This window comes from Panthera tigris, chromosome B2 (assembly GCF_018350195.1).
Source record: "Panthera tigris isolate Pti1 chromosome B2, P.tigris_Pti1_mat1.1, whole genome shotgun sequence".
NCBI lineage: Eukaryota > Metazoa > Chordata > Mammalia > Carnivora > Felidae > Panthera > Panthera tigris.
Window position 1 is genome coordinate 86712930 of NC_056664.1, and position 23030 is coordinate 86735959.

The window sequence follows — 23030 nt, forward strand, 5'->3', positions numbered from 1 at the left end:
GATAAAATGAGGCAGTGGAGAGTGTGAGGAGACAGATGGGCAAGAGCTGGACTGGAAAAGGGCCAAGGCGGAAAGTTGGGAGATGCTAGTGAGGAGGGTGCAGAGGAGGGGTCTGAGGAAGGAGCCTGAGAATGTGGGATGGGCAAGGTCAGAGGACAAGTGTTAACGAAATCAAACCAAAAAAGAAAGGGCATGGTGAGAGGTGTCCAATACTGTTGGGACATCAAGGTCCAGAATATTTCTCTGCAATTTTCTCTCAGAAACTACTTGGTAATTTCAATGAAAGTAGCTTTAGGGGAGTAGAAGAAAGTGAAAGCTAGAATGCAGTGGTTTAGGGTGTGAAAGAGGAGTGAGGAAGTACAAACTGTAGGTATAGGCCAGAAGTCGGGATATCACCTAGAGCTCACTCCCTGAATCCGAGCTTGCCAGACAACATTCTGATTATTATATTATTATCCTCTGCCTACTGGGAGAGGATGTGCTGTTTCTAGGTACACACATATTTCAGCCCATGTGACAGCCACGGTTTTTCTTTTTTTCTTTTTTTAAGTTTATTTATTTATTTTGACAGAGAGAGAGAGAGAAACACGTAGAGGAGGGGCAGAGAGAGAGAGAGAGAGAGAGAGAGAGAGAGAGAGAGAATATCCCAAGCAGGCTCCACAGCATCAGCACAGACCCTGTTAGGGGTTCAAACTCCTGACCATGATATCACGACCGAGCTAAAACCAAGAGTCAGGTACTTAACTGACTGAGCTACCCAGCTGCCCTGCTACATTTTTAAATTATAAATTAATAAACAGCATTTTGGCTTTAGGAAGAAAAAGGAGAATAGGAAGGGAAGAAAAGGATGAATGTTTGGCTTACAGAAAAGAGACTAGCTAGAAGAGGAAATCCAGTGTCAAAGGAAGGAACTCTTTAAAGGACACAAGTGCATTAAGCAAATTGGTAGATAAGGGAAAGGAGAGAGCAAAATAGAAGGGGACAGGAATAGGGCATTCTTTGGTTAGTAAAGGCTGAGAGCACCTCCTGGGTACCAGGAATGGTGATGAATGGTAATAAGTCCATGGGATACCACAGGAGGAGGGATTTGGGAGGCTGTCTTGGACAGGAGAAGAGGAAACCCCTGAGACTCTAAGCCTGGAGGGCAGGAGATGATGCAGGATGTGGACCTAAGTCAGCTCCCAGATGAGGGGCAGCAACCTGAGGAGGTTCCTTGTCGATCGAGTCAAGTGAGAGACAAGGTTGTCTGTCGAGGTTGTGTGGTGTCAGGACTAGTGTAGAGGGTCTGAGGGAGGTGGCCTTGGGTGGAAAAAAGCCTCTGAGAGAAAACAGAGGGAATGGACATGTTTTAAAAATTGTCTGAGCTCATACCAAGGTTGGAAACCACAAAATTGTGGTGGCCCAGTTTGTAAATTTCTGTCCTAGTTTTTGGTGGTATCCAGCAGAGAATTGGAGAGGGCAGATCCTTGGATTCACTCAAGATGGAAGGTTTTTAGGCTGGGAATGGTCTGAAGGACCCTATTGGAAGGGGTTCAGCTTGTTGGGTTAGGTGAGTGTGAAGGACGTAAAGTTTGCTTGAGGGAGGACAAAGTGAGTTATTCAAGTAAGTACATGAGAGAGTGTCTGTTAACCCTGCAGGCAGCTTCCATGTGAGGAAGCCATCTGCCTGATATAGGTTTGGAGCTTGATAATGTGGCATTATCAACTTAAAAGTTCCTAGTGACCTGGAATGTCCTCTAAGAATGAAATCCTCTTTGTTGCTTTAGATTCTCACAAACCGTCTGTCTCTAGCACTTACTTTTTATCTTCTCTTTTCACTTCTGCCCCTGCCTTTACCATTCCCCATCTGAAAAAGATAAAAACGAAACCACTGCAGTGTTGTACTGAGATGAAGCCAACAGAAATGTCCATTCTACAGCGATTTTAAAAGAGCTAAAAGAAAAAAAAAATTAATAAAAGAGCTAAATGGCTTGAAGAAAGCAAATCAGATCACTTACATTCTCCAGAATAATTAACAAAGGTTTTATCCTAAATGGACTTCCCTTTATTCTAAAGAAGTAGCATTTTATTTACCCTCACATTGCTGCTCAGAAGATGAGGCTTAAAGATGCTAAGTGATTTTCCCAGATCACTCAACTGGTATTTGATAAAGTTGGAATTTGATCTCTGCGTCTCTGGTTTTTGAAAACCATGCTTTTCCCAAGAAACTAAACAATACATTGTTTATCACTACAACAAAGATCTCAAAAACAGATGCTTACATTATAAAAAGAATTCCCAAATGATACAACTGAAAGTAAAAGATACACTGAAAAATCATCATACCCAGATATTTGTTTAGATCAACAATGATTTGATTATTTTTAATTGTTTAATTGACCACTTTTCTCAGGGCACAAGACTTGAGCCACATAATGTCTACCTTTTTGTGGAGAGAACAGCCTTTGTTTAGGCGATCCATTTGTGTCTGTCTAGATGGATCTAAAAAAGGGTAGCGTAAAGGGGAGCCTAAGTGGCTCTCGTGGGTTAAGTGTCCAACTTCGGCTCAGGTCCCGATCTCGTGTTTTGTGGGTTTGAGCCCCATATAGGGGCTCTCTGCTGTCAGCATAGAACCCACTTCAGATCCTCTGTGCCCCTCTCCTGTGCCCCTTTCTCTGTGTCCCTCCTCTCTCTCTCTCTCTCTCTCTCTCTCTCTCTCTCAAAAATAAACATTAAAAAAAAAGGTAGAATAAAGAGTGAGCTGAATTACTTACCTAAGAATATGGGAAATATATCATTTTCTTTGTTCCCAAGAGGAGAGAAGAAGGTTAAAGCTACATCATGGAAATGGGCAATGGCTGAAGAATCTGGTTGATGGCAGGAGAGGGATAAAAGATCCAAAAAGAGGCACACCTGGGTGGCTCAGTTGGTTGAGCGTCCAGCTTTGGCTCAGGTCATGATCTCATAGTTTGTGAGTTCGATCCCCATGTTGGGCTCTATGCTGACAGCTCAGATCCTGGAGCCTGCTTCTGATTCTGTTGTCTCCCTCTCTCCCCCTTCCCCACTCGCGCTCTGTATCTCTCTGTCTCTCAAAAATAAATAAACATTAAAAAAAAAAAGATCCAACAAGAACATAGCAAGCCAGGACACCAGAGACTGGTAGAGGTGACCTTGAGAGCTTAACCCTGCTTGGACCATGCAGAAATCTTTGGAGGCAGGATTACAGCAATCTATAGAATGAGTAATTGGGAGTTAGAGACAATATTATTGATATTCTGAAGGGCAGCTAACATCTGCACTGTGGTAGATATTACCCTTCATTTATTATTTCATTTATTTTAAATAATACATGTGCATTACTTACATGTTTTGGGTCACAAGTTTATATCTGTTCACTCTAGGTGACATAAATATAATTTGTATTTTCAAGTGCCTCAACCCTTTATAGATATTTTGTAAATTTGAGACTTCCTTTACAGATTTTGAGTCTATTCATTACCTATCCATTTGTGTGGTTTCTTCAAGTGTGACAGAAATAATAAGGATAATAGTTTTAATTTAATGCATGGATTAAGTATGCTCCTGTTCAAGATGCTAATTTAGTAGAAATATTCTTGGCTTTAATTGTTCAGGTAGCATTATAAACACTAAAAATATGGACAGTCTAATGTGAAAAAATAGATAATAAGAAAGTGTTTTTAATGTAAATATTATTTATCATAAATATACCCATGGTATCCCTATTTTTAGGGACTAGTAATGAGTTTGGTTCTATTTAAAAAATGACTAATATGAACTCACACTAATGCCAGTCATTCCTTTGATAATTAGACTATAAGTGTGCAGTTTTAGTTTTTTGAGAATTAGAGCAAACATATGGAGGAGAAGCTTTACCATTAAAGGAAAAAGCCTTTGGTACCTTATAAACCAGCCAGTAATTCTAGTAATTGGAACAAAAATAAGAAATCTGTTTCAGACTACAAAATTCATTTATCTATTAATTCAATATTCTATACTTAGTTATTTTTTCAGTATTCCATATATACTCATTTGTACTTTTTTATGGAAAAGATAAGAAATTTCCATAAATAAATGACTACAGTGCTATAGTAAACTTCCTCTGTGGATTGCCTGTATACCATGCACTCTGTAAGACTATACCAAACCTGTAAGAGAGAGATCGTCATCTCTAGTTTGCATATGAGGAAACTGAGCCTGGTGGTGTTAAATCCTCCCCCCAAGGATAGAGTCATAAAGGAACCTCTGTGGGGTTAATGCCACATCCTGTCTGGAAACTAACCCGCTACTCTAGCATAAAGCTGGGCACTTCAGGCCTCCAGGAGAGTAGCAGAGAACTTAGATGGTTTTCCACAATCCTCAGTTGGCTGGCAGAGTTCCAGCCTGGAGTGTCTTTCCTGACAGCATGGACACATTCAGTTCTTTGCATCCCGCTCTGTCCTAGTAAGGGTACCACTCTGTCCACTCTGTCCTCATAAGGGTACCAGTGCTGTATTATGTACCATAGGTTTCTGCTAAAGCGTGTAGTATAGGACTCTATATCAACAGATGTATTTTCTGTCCTTGAAAAAAAAATAGCAGAGCCACCAGACTTGACCTATCCTGACCAATGCATACTAAGAGCTGTTTTTCTAAACACACTATTCTGTAGACATTGTTAGTCTTGACCAGTTCTTGCTTTTGAGCGCAATGAGTTTGGGAGTCAGTGAATTCCAGCAGTGGAGGCAAAAGTTGCTTGTTTGGCAGTCACCTGTCATCCTTTCTCTGGTATGCATTCATCCATTTGTCACAACGTTTTGTGAGGAGCCGAACAGGGAAGCTTAAGAAAAATGCTTTACTCTTGTCTTGATGATAGAAAGCATTTCTCATTGCTGGTAGCATGGTGGTAACTTTTCATTCCTTCTGGCAGTTTTTAAAGACTTATTTGACTTTGGGGGAACCTGCAGTATATCTTTAAGTCACAGTTCAAAAGTATGAGACAGGGCTGTTCATTTTCAATTTTGGCTGAAAAGTCTTAACTTCGACTGTGGCACTTCAAAGTTAGGGAAAACTTGGCTTTAAAAATGGATGCTGATACGAGATGGCATATTTAATGACAAATGTATCTATAGAAAGCTGTTAAGATGCAGATTATCCCCCCCTGGGGTGGGGGAGGGAGATCAAAACTGCCAATCTATAAAATGTACTCGATAGAGGGAGGCATAGAATCTATCTTTGCAAGTGCTTTGATTGCAGGGGACAGTATAGCAGCATGTGGCATCATAACCCAGAGCAGGCAAATCAGCTTGATGACTTTCAAAGCCAGGAATACTGCTGCAGGCAAGGGTACTCCAGTCTAGGAGAAATTAAAACATATAGAGACTGTTATTAATTCCATATCTATTTTTGTATAGTCAAATCTGTATGCAAATCCTTAGCATCTCATTTCAACAGATTAATCTAAAAGTGAGGAGTGTTATGTGAAGAGAATGTAATGATAAGCTGTGCACATAACACTGCTAAAGCTGTGTGGGCTGCGAACTTGGATGCTTTTTTAAAATTTATTTTTTGTACTGAGAAGAACTGATTTTTATTTATGTGATCATTTGGAAATTATTTCAAAGAAGGAAAACAATAGGACCAATTTCTAAGGTTTTCCCTTGCAATCCTGACTTGGCAAAAGTTACAACACTGGGTTTTTTAGGCACCTCCCGTGGTTTAGCATTCCAGAAGTAATCAACCAAATAACTAACTAGGAATTTTATGTTTACTTCCACCTAGTAACCCAGTATCTCATTTTTAAGCATTGTCATGTGAGTGAAATTTGTATGTAAGGGTAAGGAATCTAATTACCACGTGCAGATTAAGGGAAAAAAATATTATGAATGCATCTGTAAAAGAGAGTAAATAATAATTCTGAAGAGCATGAAGATAAATTGTATGCCTGGCTTAGGAGAAAGGATGTAATAGCTACATTCTAATCCATTGGTTGTACATTTAATCTATAATGGGCAGACTCTGATACATATAGTAGTGTAAATATTTTCAAATAGTGTCATAAACAGATAGTTTACTGCAGTAGATATTAATTCTGTCCCATATTTCTAAAACAAGGAGAAAAACCGTCAAAGTTTTGAAATAATGGGTGGGAGCTTTGCCCTCTGCTCCCTCTCATTTGGAGAAATGATTATAGGTGAGCTGGACATTAATCTGGTGGTTATGGCCCAGATCAAAAGCACTTGGCAATCATTTTAACCCTGAAGACTTGTGAGGTCTCACTCAATAGATTTGATTATTCTTGTGTAGTTATGCTGAGAAAGAATTATTGGACATTCAATTTTTAATCAGATAAGAAAAGGAAGGTTGGGAAGAAAGCAATCAGGCCTCTGTATTTATTTGGACAAACATTTTGACTGTGTAGGCATTTCAGCCCCAGCTTTCTTAAGTGTATTTTCTTTTCCTATGGTTTTATTTTAAGATGAGACATTCTTTTTTTTTTTTCCAATTTATTTTTTTATTTTTTATTATTTTTTTTAATATATGAAATTTATTGTCAAATTGGTTTCCATACAACACCCAGTGCTCATCCCAAAAGGTGCCCTCCTCAATACCCATCACCCACCCTCCCCTCCCTCCCACCCCCCATCAACCCTCAGTTTGTTCTCAGTTTTTAACAGTCTCTTATGCTTTGGCTCTCTCCCACTCTAACCTCTTTTTTTTTTTTTTCCTTCCCCTCCCCCATGGGTTTCTGTTAAGTTTCTCAGGATCCACATAAGAGTGAAACCATATGGTATCTGTGTTCTCTGTATGGCTTATTTCACGTAGCATCACACTCTCCAGTTCCATCCACGTTGCTACAAAAGGCCATATTTCATTCTTTCTCATTGCCACGTAGTATTCCATTGTGTATATAAACTACAATTTCTTTATCCATTCATCAGTTGATGGACATTTAGGCTCTTTCCATAATTTGGCTATTGTTGAGAGTGCTGCTATAAACATTGGGGTACAAGTGCCCCTATGCATCAGTACTCCTGTATCCCTTGGATAAATTCCTAGCAGTGCTATTGCTGGGTCATAGGGTAGGTCTAAGATGAGACATTCTTTAAGAAATGCAGAGAAGACTTTCTTTGAGGGCAGGAAGCTCGTTTCTCTGTTCCTTGTGGACTTACTCTGCAGATAAAGCTTTCATTGATCTTAAAAGTAGTTGTAAGCTTCAGAGAGAATATATTTTAAAAAAGCCCTCCAGTTAATAAAAGCCATGGTCAATTATATGAAAGATATAATCTCCTTATTGGGGGTGAATGAGAGAGTAATGATTGGCCTGAACATGTTCCCTTCCCTTTATGGATCCATTAGTATTGATGGATTGTTCCAGCTCAGCTGAGGATTGTGCACTAATACTCTGGATTCTGGTTGATTTGACTCCTGGCCATGAAGTTGATGGTAGTGACCTATTCAAGATATTTGAACTGTCAAAGCAAAAATTATACTGGACAAAGTTAAGCAGATAAGGAAGACTTTGTCCAAGACAATATTGCAGTAGGGGAGGGAGACCAGAATGCAGTCTGAAATCAACTCCTCTGAAGAACAAGAGGCAAGAGGGTTTTTAAGCACTGGGGTGAGCTAGTAGAAAAGTACTGAAGGAGTTTTGGAGGAAGATTGATCTATGTGATATAATGAGCCCATTCAGTTACCCCTGATTTTGTAAATGTTTTTCTCAGTGACTGGGCCATTCTTGCTTTCTGATTGGCACCCATCAACATGAGGCTCTTACCCTCCATAGAAACTGGGAGATAGGGACATTTACTTCCTTGATGATTACATTTCAATGGGATGGCTCTTAGGTCTGGGAGGAAGATCTTCCTGGGTTGTAAAACTTGCAAGAAGCTTCTTAAATGACTTATATCTCAAGGAGGCAGAGAAAGAATTTACAGGTTTTCTAAAGTAAGAGCTCTAAGAAGAGGGATGTCAGGGGCCTAAGAGACAGAAAGAAGCCTGTGTAAAGTTGAGTCATACTGAGAAAAATGTTAACACTGTTTTGTTCATTATTGTAACAGTACATACTTTTTGACTTAAAAATTTTCAATAGGAAACATTTGTAGTGTGGCTCAGTTTTATATCTTTACTGCAAAATTAGCTGCTTCTATGTGCTACTTATTCAAATGTTATTCATTTTATGCCAGCATCCAGAACTCTGTATAATGCAAAAATCTCTGAAGAGATTTTTTTGGGGGAGGGCAGTTCTCATAGTCTTGTTATTTTACTACTTAACATTTAATATCTCCTAGTATTATTTTTATATAGTGCTGATTTATGTTTTTTTTAGTTTTTCAATTTGATAGTAAAAACTAAAGTAGAATCAGTAGTTTCTGGGTTTTATGGGGATCAGTGTACATCACAAACATGAAAATATGAGGACAGATAAGAGAAAGTTTGTTAGAAAGGTAATGATCGTTTAGTGGTTCTTGACTAATCAAAAGGTCCTGAGTCTTTTGGATCTAAGCCCTTGTCAAGAAGGCTCTAGAAAAGTTGCTAACAACAACTACACACAGTGCTCTTAGTCATATGTGGCTTAGCGAGCACTTGAAATGTGGCTGGCTAATCTGGATTGAAATGTGCTGTGTTAAATATACATTGGGTTTTGAAGAAAGTTGGAACAAAAGGAACATAAAATACCTCCATAAGCTTTATATCAGTTTCACGTTGAGATGATAATATTTTGGTTGTGTTGAGTTAAATAAAATTTATGTTAAGTTTACTTTCACTATTTCTTTTTTTTTTAAGGTTTATTTATTTTGAGAGGGAGAGAGTGTGCACACACACTTGCATGTGTGAGTAAGTTAGGGGCAGAGAGAGAGGGAGAGAGAGAATCCCAAGCAGGCTTCATGCTGTCAGCACAGAGCCTGACATGGGGCTTGATCCCATGAACCATGGGATCATGACCTGAGCTGAAACCAAGCTTAACTGACTGAGCCACCCAGGTGCCCCTCTTTTAAGTTGTTAATGTGGCTACTGGAAAACTTAAAATTACATCTGTGATTCACATTGGTGGCTCTCATCATATTCTTCTGGACAGCTTTGGCTTTAGAATTCTTTTGATAAGTAATGCCTTTTCTTAGATATGGTTCTTCCAAAGAGATATCAAGACATTAGTGTGTTAGTATACAGAAGGTTAGAGCTTTAAAATTGCCAAAGGACAAGAACTTTCCATGTAATTCTGTCCTGGGCATAAATTGTATAGAGATTTGTCTATGTGTGCTATGTTCATTCCCACTCCCTGCTATACTTTGCCCCTCATTCTGGCCATGCAGAGCAGCTTGTCAGAATTGGAGCCTCTTGGTAATCTCAGCATACTTGTTGCTTGCTCTCAACTGGATTGCTTCTAAAATGTTTCTTGAAAATGAAACTGCTTCAACAATAAGCTTCTTAATTATGTCATGGGTTCACCACGAGGGTATACAAACAGATCCTCAGCAGTAGCTAATTTTCCTTTAATTGTATCTCATTCTTATGTTGGAATATCCTATTTCATATTCATGAAAGCTCTAACACATGTTAATCCATTACAGGTGGAGTAACTAACACAGCACAATATCAGAACAGACTAATGGTATATGAACCTAACCAGGTAAGAATCATATAAGAAAAACTCATTACCTTAATTAAAATGAATTTTAAAAGATTTCCACAGTAATTAGTAGTTGAAATGCCAAGTCTGTACACACACGTGCATCTTAAACTTGTATAGAGAAATGGAAGCATCTGGATAAACTGCCTTTCCGTTGCTTTTTTTTTTTCCACACAAAATTTCAGCTCCTTTAGTTTTATGCTATACACAATGCTTAACTCTTTCAGAGTTTTGCATAATGTAGAAGGAAGGGTAAATATGTTGATGAGTTAAATGCCCTTTAGTTCCATTATCTCAAGTGACTGTTCATATTCAGAGGCATCCAAAGAAAGGATTTTGATTGTCCTGTTGCTATGTCCTTTTAGAAAGCGTGTCCTTCCAAGAGGGGAACATACTTATTGTTTCATTACTCCCAACTAATATAATAACTTTTATTTAACTCCGTGTAGCCAGAATGTCCTAGCAGTGTCTAGGACAAGTCTGAAGTAGAAGTATCTGAAAAAAGTGTATGTATTTCATCTAACAAATGGTGCCTGAACTGGAAGCATTTTGATGGTGTCTGTCCCTTCTTCTGTCTACTTATCATACACACTCAGTGGTTTTTTTGTCCCCAAAAGAAGAACTATTTTTACTCTCTTTCCCTTCTACCAAAATCGCAGTGGCCTTAGCAAATGTTTTCAGAATTTCACCATGTCTGTGATTTTTGTAATGTAAATATTTTTCATGATTATGACAGTATTCCAAAATGATTCGAACGTGGGATTTAACATTCATCAGCCGGAGATAACAGAACATGAAGTGACAGGTTAGCTTTGGCAGCCTGGGTCAGGATTGGCCACCAAATGTGCGTCCTGAATGACCTCAGTCAGCTTGGTATCTTTTTATTTCAACATTATTTGATTCTGAATGTAACGAAGGTATTTCTCTCTTTGCAAGTGTGTTTCCTGATGTCATTAGAAGCTGTAGATTTCAGAGACCACATGTCCATGGGCCAGATGTCTCAAGAGGGATCATTAATTGCAGTTGCTTGAGTTTGGTGCACACGTGGTTAAAGAGGAAGAAGGTGTTAACATTTCTCAAATGAGTTCTGTTTCATGTTTGTATACACACACTCTTTTTAAAAATTCTGCTGGCATATTGTTTACGGTGGGTACTGGCAAACATCACATCTGCTTGCATCTTGCTCAGAATCTCAATAACTCTATCATTCAGCCCTGGTGCTTATTTCTCTTCTAGGCCTTTGTGGAGAGTCGATAATGCCTGCCATCTGCCACAGAGCACATCGCTACCTGCCAACAGGCAGGCTGGGGTGACCTCTGCTTCCCCACCACTGATTAGTATTCACACGCTAGCTTATTAGGAATGACCCCACTAGGCCTCTCTGTTTCTTTGCCTTTGCAGAGGTTGGCGGCTCACCTGGCAGGCACGGCAGTGAAGGAAGCTAAAGATATAATCAGGGGATGCAGGCAGGCTTTATAAACCAGATGGCGTCCACAGTCCTGTGGCAGGGGACTGGACTACTAATGCACACGTTGATTCCTAATAGTGGAATAGGTTGCCTCATAGAAAGGACCTGAGGAAAGCATCATCAGAGTTTTGAGTTAAGTCCACTCATGTGAAGTGTATTGAAGATATTTCTTCACAGAACATCTGATAGAAAGGTTTGGCTACTTTATTAAAGATGACATTTGATTGGAAGGAGATTTTTAGGACATGTTTAAAAAGGGGGAGCAAGTAAATGCAAGCCTTGCAAATTGTACAAACCATTCTTTTTTAAGTATATCTTTAAAAGAGAAATTAGAAATGACCTGGTAGATAGGTCTTAGTGAATGGACCAATATTTATACAATTTTTTTTTGCTTATCCCTTTACAGCTTTGTAAACTGGTGAAATTCTAAGTATTCAAAGCATCATATGATTTTTCTAGTCAAAATCCAAATTTTTCTTGGAAAAAAGGAATCCGGGTTCTTCCTGTAGGTTAGTGTTCATGTAGAAAGGAAATGGTTAGGTTTGCTTACATGTTCATTACTTGGTTGAGATTTAAAATTAAGGTCGTATTTGATTTTCATCTAATTTTGCAGTTTACATTAGATTTTTGAAAGGAGCCATATTTAAGAGGAGTTGATCATGTCTTTCCCATTACTAGCATGACCCAGGACCAAATAGTTGAGGTTTCACCATTCTTGAAGTTGTATAAAACTTGGCTTTCTACCAAAACAAACAAACATGTGCCAAGAAATAACTTTCCCCAGTTTGGTAGAAGATTTAATTATAAATATGTTAAAGGGACTAATACAAAGGCCACGTGGGACTTTGTTGTGAAACAAGATCTTAGCTCTTCCATTGATCTTGGAAGTTTAATTTTGGACAGAACAGCAAAGTCACCCTAACCCTAGCTTATGTAGAGGCCTTGGGTGGCCAAGGATTATTATCACAATAATTTTTTAAAAGTGTGACAACATTCTTCTAAATGTTTCATGAGTATTAACTAATTTAATTCTCACAACGAGCTTGTCGGGTAAGGTATGATTCCCCCCACTTTAAAGACAAGGAAACAGGCACAGTGAGGTTAAGTAAATTGCTTGGTGTCACACAAAGGCTACAAACTTAGGCATTCTGGATACAGAGCCTGTTTTCTTTCTTTTTTTTTTTTTTTTTAATGTTTTATTTATTTATTTTTGAGAGCAAGAGATTGACAGTATGTGTGGGGGTGGGGAGAGAGAGAGAGGGAGAGAGAGAAAATCCCAGGCATGTTCCACACCATCAGCACAGAGCCCAAGGTCAACAAACTCTGAGATCATGACCTGACCCAAAATCAAGAGTCGGACACTTAACCAGCTAGGCCTCTCAGGTGCCCCAAGCACCTGTTTTCTTAATCATTATACCTAGCCAGGTGCTTTCACTCTTCCACAATTTGTGTAAGTTTTCTCATTTGGGTGAGAAACCATCAGGAAAACTTCCATGGGCTCCCGTTATAAAATGAAAAATGCCCTATAAAATGCAACCTATAAAATGCAGCAGGAGGAAATGCCTTATGTAAGTTGCAAAATAAAATTGGCATACATGCTTCATCCACACTTGCTCTCAGGTAAGACACCCCTACCTTTCAATCTGTAAGCAACAGTCAAATACAATGCGATTGACACACATTAGAGTCCTGGCTACTAATGAGGCGCTGCTGTTTCTGCCATGGAGGTCGCCTGTTAACAGAATCCACCTGAATTTCTTTCTTTCTTTTTTTTTTCCCTCCCCCAGAATAAATGGATAAGCCGCAGCCCTATGCTGCAGAGAAGGGTCTACCATTCCATGGCTGCTGTTCAAAGAAAACTTTATGTTCTTGGAGGCAATGACCTGGACTACAATAATGACCGGATCCTTGTGCGGCATATAGATTCTTACAACATAGACACCGACCAGTGGACGCGTTGTAATTTCAACCTGTTGACTGGCAAGTACCTTTGACTAAGTAAATCAGGAAAAGCAGAGATTCAAGAAATTGCCACACTTGTTTTTTTTTTACGTCTTCAGCGCATCTCTAAATATCAAGTGCATGGTGGTAGAACACCTTGCTTTTATTAACCAGAAAGGTACCCTATTATTTATCTCACAAAATTTCACTCAATTAGGTGGCTGAGCTAGTTTCTCAGGGCCTCTCTTACCTATGTGCATCTTCTCGCTTGACTGAGAGAGGTATGTCAAGTCCTTTCTCGTCAATAAGTATTCACAGAGGAACTTTGATCGTTAGGAGGAACCAGAGAATTAAAAACTCTTTACAGAAGCGATTTTTTTTTTCCTTTTCACTTTTGGTCCTCTTTTATTTGAGTTCAGGAGTAGAGTCTTCATTATTTGTTACTGTCACATACAGTTTCTGGCTATATTCTTCTAACAACGGAATCTTAGAGCAGTTCTGTGCCTAGGGGTTTGGTGGTATTTCTGGCCACCTACCCCTTCAAGCATTATCAAGAGTAACGCTAGGTATGGACCCTCATCTCAAAAGGGAATAAAAGGTAAGCTGTGAACAACTTACCCCTGACGTTTTTTTACGGAGTTGAAAACCTTCTTTCCCTTGTTGGCTCGTATTATAAACCTCCAAGGGGATCAGGTCCTTCCCAGGCTGCTCTAATAATAGGAAAATCACAAGCCCAAAATGGTAGCCTGGACTGGCACCTGAGGACATCTTAATATGCCGAGTGGATGCTCAACCACTCACGGCTACAGCTGGGGAGGCAACACTGAGTGCCAATGTGAAAGGGTTATATGCCTTGCGTGGAGCTCTTGTTTTTGTGAAAATGATCTTTGGGGCCCACCTACAAGGACTTCACTCTCTCTGAGTTGCTATAGTGGTACCTCAGCCCCTCGGTCCCTGGATCTGCGATTCTGTCTGCCATAGGATCCAGGTTATTTATTACCACAGTCAGTCCTGTGTCAGCCCATCAATAAAAAGAGACTATCTCACTCTCTGATAGCCTCCAGGGAAGAATATGTGGTAGTGAGTTATTCTGTCTTCTTTTTTAAATGGGGGAGGAACCTTTCATCATTTTGGCGTGTCAGTATCTAGGGACTACCCTAGCTGGTCCCAGATCGGGAACTTTAATATAGTCTTAAAACTGTTGTGTATGAAAAAAAAAAAAAAAAAAAAAGGAGGGTAGTAACTTTATCAATCTTTTCTGTCATTTGTCTTCATTTGGGGGACAGTGGGGGCATGGCTCTGTTTTATTGGCTTCTTGGGGTTGCAGCTGTTACTTTACAAATGTAAGCACTTGCCTTAAAGCATTTGTAGGTACAAGAGGTATTTTGCATTTCGAAATATACCTTATTTCCACCACTGTAAGTTAATGGCATACAACATAGTATAGAACTCTTATTTTGTTATTGCTTATTATTGCTGCATTTAATGCTGTATTTACTAACCTGGCTGGCTAGTACGTGTTTTGGCTTGGTTCTGACCTGACACAGATTCATTCTCTGTGAAGGAGTGGTTAATTCTTCCCTCTGAGTACTGGGAGGCAGTGATTAGTTGCTGCGAAAATCCTGTGGAGCATACAAGTGTGCCACAGGGGGAAATTGTATCCCTCAGTGGCAAAAGGGTTAATTAAGACATGTAAGGAAAATGGATTTATTTTTTCTTTTCATTCAATTTACTTTAGGCCAAAATGAATCTGGAGTTGCTGTCCATAATGAGAGAATATATTTAGTTGGTGGATATTCGATTTGGACAAACGAGCCTCTGGCTTGTATCCAGGTGAGTGGTTGAAGTTCCTTTTGAAGTTTGTTCAGGTGGTTCAGTGAGGTTACTTTTTGCAGTGCTGCTACTGAAGAAAGAGATATTTACTCCTAGAAAGAGGTTTGCGCTCCCTTTGTGTAGCTAGTTCAGTCACTAAACTTCATCCTGCTTCCTAAAAATGATGTCTAATAAATTATTGAGCCCTACTGAAGGTAAAGGTGGGGAGGAGCTTTGAAAATATATACAGTAAAACCTTGGGTTGCGAGTGTCATGCAAGATGAGCAAACATTTCTAATTTTAACTTCATAAATGAGTGATGTCTTGCAATACAAGTAGTATGTGACGCCGAATGTCACATGATCACAGCTGAGCCAATGATTCTTGAAATTCACTTTGATATACGAGTGCTTTGGATTACGAGCATGGTTCCAGAATGAATTAGGCCTGCAAACCAAAGTTTTACTGCATAATATATCCTGAAAATGGGGAAAGTGGGATACCTTTTTCTCCTAAACCAAGAAAATCTCGAAATCTTTGGTAATAGTACTTTCACACTCCCAAAACTTTACAAATGCCTCCTTTCCACTCAGTTGCTTTATTTTCTGTATTGCAATTTGTTCATTTCAATCAATTCCACCTACTAAGGTGTTCTTCCTTCCTGGCAGAAGTTGTGAGCAGTGGTAGTTTATGGTTAGTCTGATGGAGGTAGCCTCTTCCCCAGAGAACAGCCTGGCACATCAGCACGTGAGCAGCCCAGGGGAGGCAAATTGCCCCCCGAGCTTTTCAGAAAAGCAATAGCTTTTGCTGATATACATATTCAAGGTTTTATTATTTTATTTTTTATAATTGTTACTATTGTTTTTCTGTTTTACATGTTCTCTGATGTTATTGACATGTATTAGGCCCGATTTTTCTCTTGATATCCAGAAAAATCTATATCCTTAGAACTACTCTTATTATCTAACCTTACTCTTGGGGGAATGTTTTTAACCACTGCTTCATTATCTTTAATAGTTGCAGGACTATCCAAGATTTTAATTTTTTCTACAGTCCCATCTCATAAGGTATATATATTTTCTCAAGAAACTTTTCCATGTTGTCTAAGTTTTCAAAATTGTTAGTGACTAGTTGTTTTGTTACTGCTTAGTTATATCCCCCATTATATTCATAATATTGATTTTTATTTTTCCTCTTCTCTTGATTTGTCTTGCCAGAGGTTTGTCAGGGTATTTAACATACTTCTATTAAGTATATCTATGTCAGCAGGGGTAGCATAAATATGACAACATAATAAGCAAGCTGGTCCTAATGGATGTGAGTTCTGGATTGAATAGTTAGGAGATAGTGTTGTTTGTAGTTTATTGAAATATTAACATTAAATGTATTAGTTCAAGGTATGTAAAAATGTTACATATGTATATATTGATAAATAATCACCAAAATAAATTTAGTTAACATTCATAACCTCACATAGTTACAAGAGTTTTCTGTTTGTGAGGAGAACTTTTAAAATCTACTCTCCTAGCCACTTGCAAATATTCAATACAGTATGGGTAATTGTAGTTACCATGCTGTACATTATATCCCCAAGATTTGTTTCTCTTATAAGTAGAAGTTTCTTTTTTATTGAACTATACATGAGACACAATGTTACATTAGCTTCAGGTGTATAGGCCTAGTGATTCAACAGTTCTATACATTATGCTATGCTCACCACCAGTGTTAACTAACATGTATCACCATGCAATGCTATTACAATACCATTGACTATTCCCTATGCTGTGCCTTTTATTCTCATGCCTTATTCATTCCATAACTGGAAGCCTGTATGTCCCGCTCCCCATTATCCATTTTGCCCAGCTCACACACCCACCTTCTCTCTGGAAACCACTAATTTGTTCTTTGTATATATGGGTCTCTTTCTGTTTTATATATTTGTTTTGTTTTTTTAGATTCCACATATAAGTGAAATCATATGGTATATATCTTTCTCTGTCTGACTTATTTCATTTAGCATAATATTCTCTAGGTCCATCCATGTTGTCACAAATGGCAAGGTCTTATTTTTTTATGATTGAGTGATATTCCATTGTATATATATTTTCTTTATTACTTTATTAATTAGTGGACACTTGGGTTGCTTCCATATCTTGGCTATTATTATAAATAATGCTGCAGTAAACATAGGGGTAACTTTTCGAATTTGTGTTTTTGTATTCTTTGGGTAAATAGCCAGTAGTGGAATTATTGAATCATACGGCATTTCTATTTAAAAATTTTTGAGGAATCTCCATACAGTTTCCATAGTGTTTGCATCAACTTACATTCCCACTAGTACTGCATAAGGATTCCCTTTTCTCCACATCCTTGTCAACACTCATTATTTCTTGACTTTTTGGTACTAGCCATTATCACTGGTGTGAGGTGATATTTCATTGTGATTTTGACTTGTGTTTCTTTGATAAGTGATGTTGAGCATCTTTTCATATGTCTGTTGACCATCTGTAATGTCTTTTTTGGAGAACTGTCTATCTAGGTTCTTTACCCATTTTTTAATCAAAAAAATTTTTTTTGGTGTTGAGTTGTATAAATTCTTTATATATTTTGGAGATTAACCCCTTATTGGATATATCATTTGCAAATATATTTTCCCATTAAGTTGGTTGCCTTTACATTTTGTTGATGGTTTCTTTCACTGTGCGAAAGCTTTTTATTTTGTTACAGCCTCAATAGTTTATTTTTGCTTTTGTTTCCCTTGCCTGAGAAAACATACATAAAAATATGTGGCTAAGACCAATGCCTAAGAGATTACTGCATATGTTTTCTTCTAGGAGTTTTATGATTTTGGGTCTCACATTTAGATCTTTAATGCATTTTGAGTGTATTTCTTATGTGTGATGTAAGAAAGTGGTCCAATTTCATTCTTTTACATGTAGCTGTCCAGTTTTCCCAAAACTATTTACTGAAGAAACTTTTCTCCATGTGTACTTTTGCCTCCTTTGTTATAGATTAATTGATCTTACGAGTGTGGGTTTATTTCTGGCCTCTCTCATCCTGATGCATTGATCTATGTCTATTTTTGTAGCAGTCCCATACTGTTTTGATTAGGATAGCTTTATAGTCTATCTTGAAATGTGGGATTGTGATATCTCCAGTTTTGTTCTTCTTTCATAAGTTTGCTTTTGTTATTCTGGGTCTTTTGTGGTTCCATACAAATTTTAGTATTATTTGTCTAGTTCTATGAAAAATACTGTTTTTGTTTGTTTGTTTTAATTTTAGAGTACGAGTAGGGGAAAGGAGCAATGGGAGAAAGAATCTTAATATGCTAAGCATGGAGCCCAATACAGGGTTTCATCCCATGACCCTGGGATCATAACCTGTGCCAAAATCAAGAGTAGATGTCTGCTCAACTGACCTAGCTAGCGAGGTGCCCCAAAATGCTGTTGGTTTTTTTAATAGGATTGCATTGAATATGTAGATTTCTTTGGATAGTATAGACATTTTAATGATATTCATGCATTAACATGGTATATCTTTCCATTTGTGTTGTTTTCAGTTTCATTAATATCTTATAGTTTTCAGAGTACAGGTCTTTCACCTAATTATTTATTCCTACGTATTCCTTTTGATGCATTTGGAATTGTCTGCTTAATTTCCATTCTGCTACTTTGTTATTAGTGTATAGCAATGCAACACATTTATATATGTTAATTTTGTATTCTGTGACCCTACTGAATTGATTCATCAGTTTTAATAGTTTTTTGGTGGAACCTTTAGAGTTTTCTATGCATAGTATCATGTCATCAGCAATTAGTGACAGCTTAACATCTTCCTTACCAACTTGGATGCTTTTTATTTATTGTTTTCTAATTGCTGTGGCTAGGACTTCCATTACTTTATTGAATACCAGGGGCAAGAGTAGATATCCTTGTTTTGATTCTGATCTAGAGAAAAAGCTCTATTTTTCCCTACTGAGTATGATGTTAGCTGTGGGTTTGTAATATCTGGCTTCTACTATATTGAGGTGTGTTCTCCCTAAACCCACTTTGTTGAGACATTTTGTCTTGAATGGATGGTGAATTTTGTCAAATGCTTGTTCTGCATCTATTGAGATGATCATATGATTTTTATCCTTTGGGTTTTTTTTAACATTTATTTATTTTTGAGACAGAGAGAGACAGAGCATGAATGGGGGGAGGGCCAGAGAGAGAGGGAGACACAGAATCCGAAGCAGGCTCCAGGCTCTGAGCTGTCAGCACAGAACTGGACGTGGGGCTCGAACTCACGGAGCGCGAGATCATGACCTGAGCCGAAGTCGGACGCTCAACCAACTGAGCCACCCAGGCGCCCCTTTTTTAAAAATTTTTTTTAACAGGATTTTTATCCTTTGTTAATGTGGTATGTCACGCCGACTGATTTGTGAATATTGAATCATTCATGCATCCCCTGAATAAATTCCTGTTGATTGTGATGAATCATTTTTTTTATTGTTGTTGAATTCAGTTTGCCCATCTTTTGTTGAGAATTTTTGTATCTGTGGGCATCTGGGTAGTGCAGTCAGTTAAGTGTGTTACTCTTGATCTCGGCTTAGGTCATGATGTCACAAATTGTGGGTTCAAGCCCCACAGTGGGCTCTGTGCTGATGGCAAGGGGTCTGCTTGGGATTCTGACTCTCCTTCTCTCTGCTGTTCCACAACCTGTTCTCTCTCTCTCCCTCTCAAAATAAATAAATAAACTAGTAAAATTCCTTAAATTTTTTTTTTATCTGTGTTCATTATGGATATTGGCCTGTAGCTTTCTTTCCTTGTGGTATCTTTGTCTAGTTTTGGTATCAGGGCAATGCTGGCCTTATAGAATATATTTGGAAGTCTTCCTTCCCCTTCTATTTTTTAGAATAGTTTGAGGAGAATAAGTATTAACTTAGTTGGTAGAATTCACTTGTGAACCCATCTGTTTCTGGACTTCAGTTTGATGGAACTTTTTTCATTACTGATTAGATTTCATTACTAGTAATTGGTCTGTTCATATTTTCTGTTTCTTTCTGATTCAGTTTTGTAAGAGTATATGTTACTAGAAATTTACTGTTTCTTCTAGGTTGTCCAATTTGTTGGCATATAACTTTTCATAGTAGTTTCTTATAATCCTTTGTATTTCTGTGGTGTTAGTTGTTATTTCTCCTTTGTTTCTGACACTCTTTCTGTCCTCTCCTTTTTTCTTGATAAGTCTGGCTAAAGGGCTATCAATTTTGTTTTCTGTTCAAGAACTAGCTCTTCATTGATCTTTCATATATGTATTTTTAGTCTCTATTTCATTTATTTCTGCTCTGACCTGTTATTCCCTCCTTCTACTAACACTGGTTTTGTTCACTCTTCTTTTTCTATTTCTTTTAGGTGTGAGGTTAGATTGTTTATCACAGATATTTGTTGTTCTTGAAGTATCCCTGTATTTCTATAAATTTCCCTCTTAGAACTGATTTAGCTGTGTCTCAAAGTTTTTTTAAGTTTGTTTGAGAGTGAGAGAGAGTGTGAGTGGTGGAGGGGCAGAGAGAGTGGGAGAGAGAGAATCTCAAGCAGGCTCTGTGTTGTCAGTGCAGAGCCCAACGTGGGGCCCGATCCCACAAACTCTGAGATCATGACCTGAACTGAAACCAAGAATAGGATGGACACTTAACCCACTGAGCCACTGAGGTGCCCCTGTGTCCCAGTGTCCCAAAGATTTTTGACTGTTGTGTTTTTATTTTCATTTGTCCCCATGTATTTTTTTTTTCATTTCCTCTTTGATTTCCTCATTAATCCATAGGTTGTGTAGTTGCATGTTGGTTAGCCTCGATATATTTATGCTTTTCTTGTAATTAATTTCTAGTTTCTTACTGTTGTGGTCAGAAAAGAAGACTGATATGACTTTGGTATTCTTAAAAATACTGAGACTGTTTTGTGACCTAACATGTGATCTATCCTGGAGAATGTTCCATGAGCACTTAAAAAGTATCTGTATTCTGTTGGTCTGGGATAGGGTGTTTTGTATATATCTGTCTAATGGATCATTCAAAGATACTGTTTCCTTATTGATTTTCTGTCTGGGTGGTCTACCCATTGCTGTAAATGGGAAGTTAAAGTCCCCTACTATTATTTTATGATGTCAATTTCTCCATTTATGTTAATATTTAATTATTAATTTATAGAATTATAAATTTAATCTATAATAAGTTATAATTTATTAATAATTAAGATTTAATTTTTCATTTAGGTGCTTAAATATTGGGTGCAAAGAGAATTAAAATTGTTATATCTATTTGTTTGATTCTCTTTATCATTATGTAATTCTCTTGCTTGTCTTGTTATAGTCTTTGTTTTAAAGTCAGTTTTATCTATGGGGCACCTGGGTGGCGCAGTCGGTTAAGCGTCCGACTTCAGCCAGGTCACGATCTCGCGGTCCGTGGGTTCGAGCCCCGCGTCAGGCTCTGGGCTGATGGCTCGGAGCCTGGAGCCTGTTTCCGATTCTGTGTCTCCCTCTCTCTCTGCCCCTCCCCCGTTCATGCTCTGTCTCTCTCTGTCCCAAAAATAAAAAAAAAAAAAAAAAAAAAAAAACTTGAAAAAAAAAATTAAAAAAAAAAAATAAATAAAGTCAGTTTTATCTAATGTAACTATTACTTCCTGTTTCTTTTCTTTTCTATTTGCCTGGAATATCTTTTTCCTTCATTTTCAGGCTGTATGTATCTTTAGGTTTAAAGTGAGTTTCTTATTGGCAGCACATAGATGAGTCTTTTTTTTTTTTAAATCAATTGTATCACTCTATGTCCTTTGAAATGTATAGACCATTTACATTTAATTATTGAAGGTGCTGAGAAAACATTCGACAAAATACACCATCCTTTCTTGATAAAAACCCTCAAGAAAGTAGGGATAAAAGGGCCATGCGTTGAGATCATAAAAGTCATATATGAACGACCCAATGCTAATATCATCCTCGATGGGGAAAAACTGAGAGCTTTCCCCCTAACGTCAGGAACAAGACAGGGATGTCCACTCTCGCACTGTTATTCAACATAGTATTGGAAGTCTTAGCCTCTGCAATCAGACAACACAAAGAAATAAAAGGCATCCAAATTGGCCAGGAGGAGGTCAAACTTTCACTCTTCGCAGATGACATGATACTCTATATGGAAAACCCAAAGATTCCACCAAAGAACTGCTAGAACTGATTCATGAATTCAGCAAAGTTGCAGGATCTAAAATCAATGCACAGACATCGGTTGCCTTCCTATACACCAACAATGAAGCAGCAGAAAGAGAAATCAAGGAATCGATCCCATTTACAGTTGCAGAAAAAACTATAAAATACCTAGGAGTAAACCTAACCAAAGAGGTGAAAAACCTATACAGTGAAAACTATAGAAAGCTTATGAAAGAAATTGAAGACACAAAAAATGGAAAAAGATTCTATGCTCCTGGATGGGAAGAACAAATATTGTTAAAATGTCGCTATTACCCCAAAGCAATCTACATATTCAACATAATCCCTATCAAAGTAACACCAGCATTCTTCACAGGGCTAGAACAAATAATCCTTAAATTTGTATGGAACCACAAAAGACCCTGAATAGCCAAATCAATTCTGAAAAAGAAAACCAAACCTGCAGGCATCACAATCCCAGACTTCAAGATGTATTACAAAGCTGTAATCATCAAGACAGTATGGTACTGGCACAAGAACAGACACTCAGATCAATGGAACAGAATAGAGAACCCAGAAATGGACCCACAAATGTATGGGCAACTAATCTTTGACAAAGCAGGAAAGAATATCCAGTGGAATAAAGACAGTCTTTTCAGCAAGTGGTGCTGGGAAAACTGGACAGCGACATGCAGAAGAATGAACCTGGACCACTTTCTTACACCATACGCAAAAATAAACTCAAAATGGATGAAAGATCTAAATGTAAGACCGGAAGCCATCAAAATCCTCCAGGAGATAGCAGGCAAAGACCTCCTTGACCTTGGCCACAGGAACTTCTTACTCAACACGTCTCTGAAGGCAAGGGAAACAAAAGCAAAAATGAACTACTGGGACCTCATCAAAATAAAAAGCTTCTGCACAGTGAAGGAAACAATCAGCAAAACTAAAAGGCAACCGACAGAATGGGGGAAGATATTTGCAAATTACATATCAGATAAAGGGTTAGTATCCAAAATCTATAAA

General features: G+C 38.0%; 1 protein-coding gene across 15 annotated transcripts in view; it reads left to right on the forward strand.

Moving 5' to 3' along the window:
• Positions 1-23030, forward strand: part of KLHL32 (kelch like family member 32) — a 244234-nt gene that overhangs the window by 194627 nt on the left and 26577 nt on the right. For 12 of the 15 annotated variants that reach the window (XM_042986825.1, XM_042986831.1, XM_007084920.3 and 9 more), the window contains 3 exons: positions 9549-9607; positions 12863-13055; positions 14755-14849. In XM_042986825.1, coding sequence (XP_042842759.1) covers positions 9549-9607; positions 12863-13055; positions 14755-14849 — 347 coding nt within the window. Of the gene's footprint in view, positions 1-9548; positions 9608-12862; positions 13056-14754; positions 14850-23030 lie in introns of those variants that run through there. The other 3 variants (XM_042986833.1, XM_042986836.1, XM_042986830.1) reach the window with 2 other exon arrangements.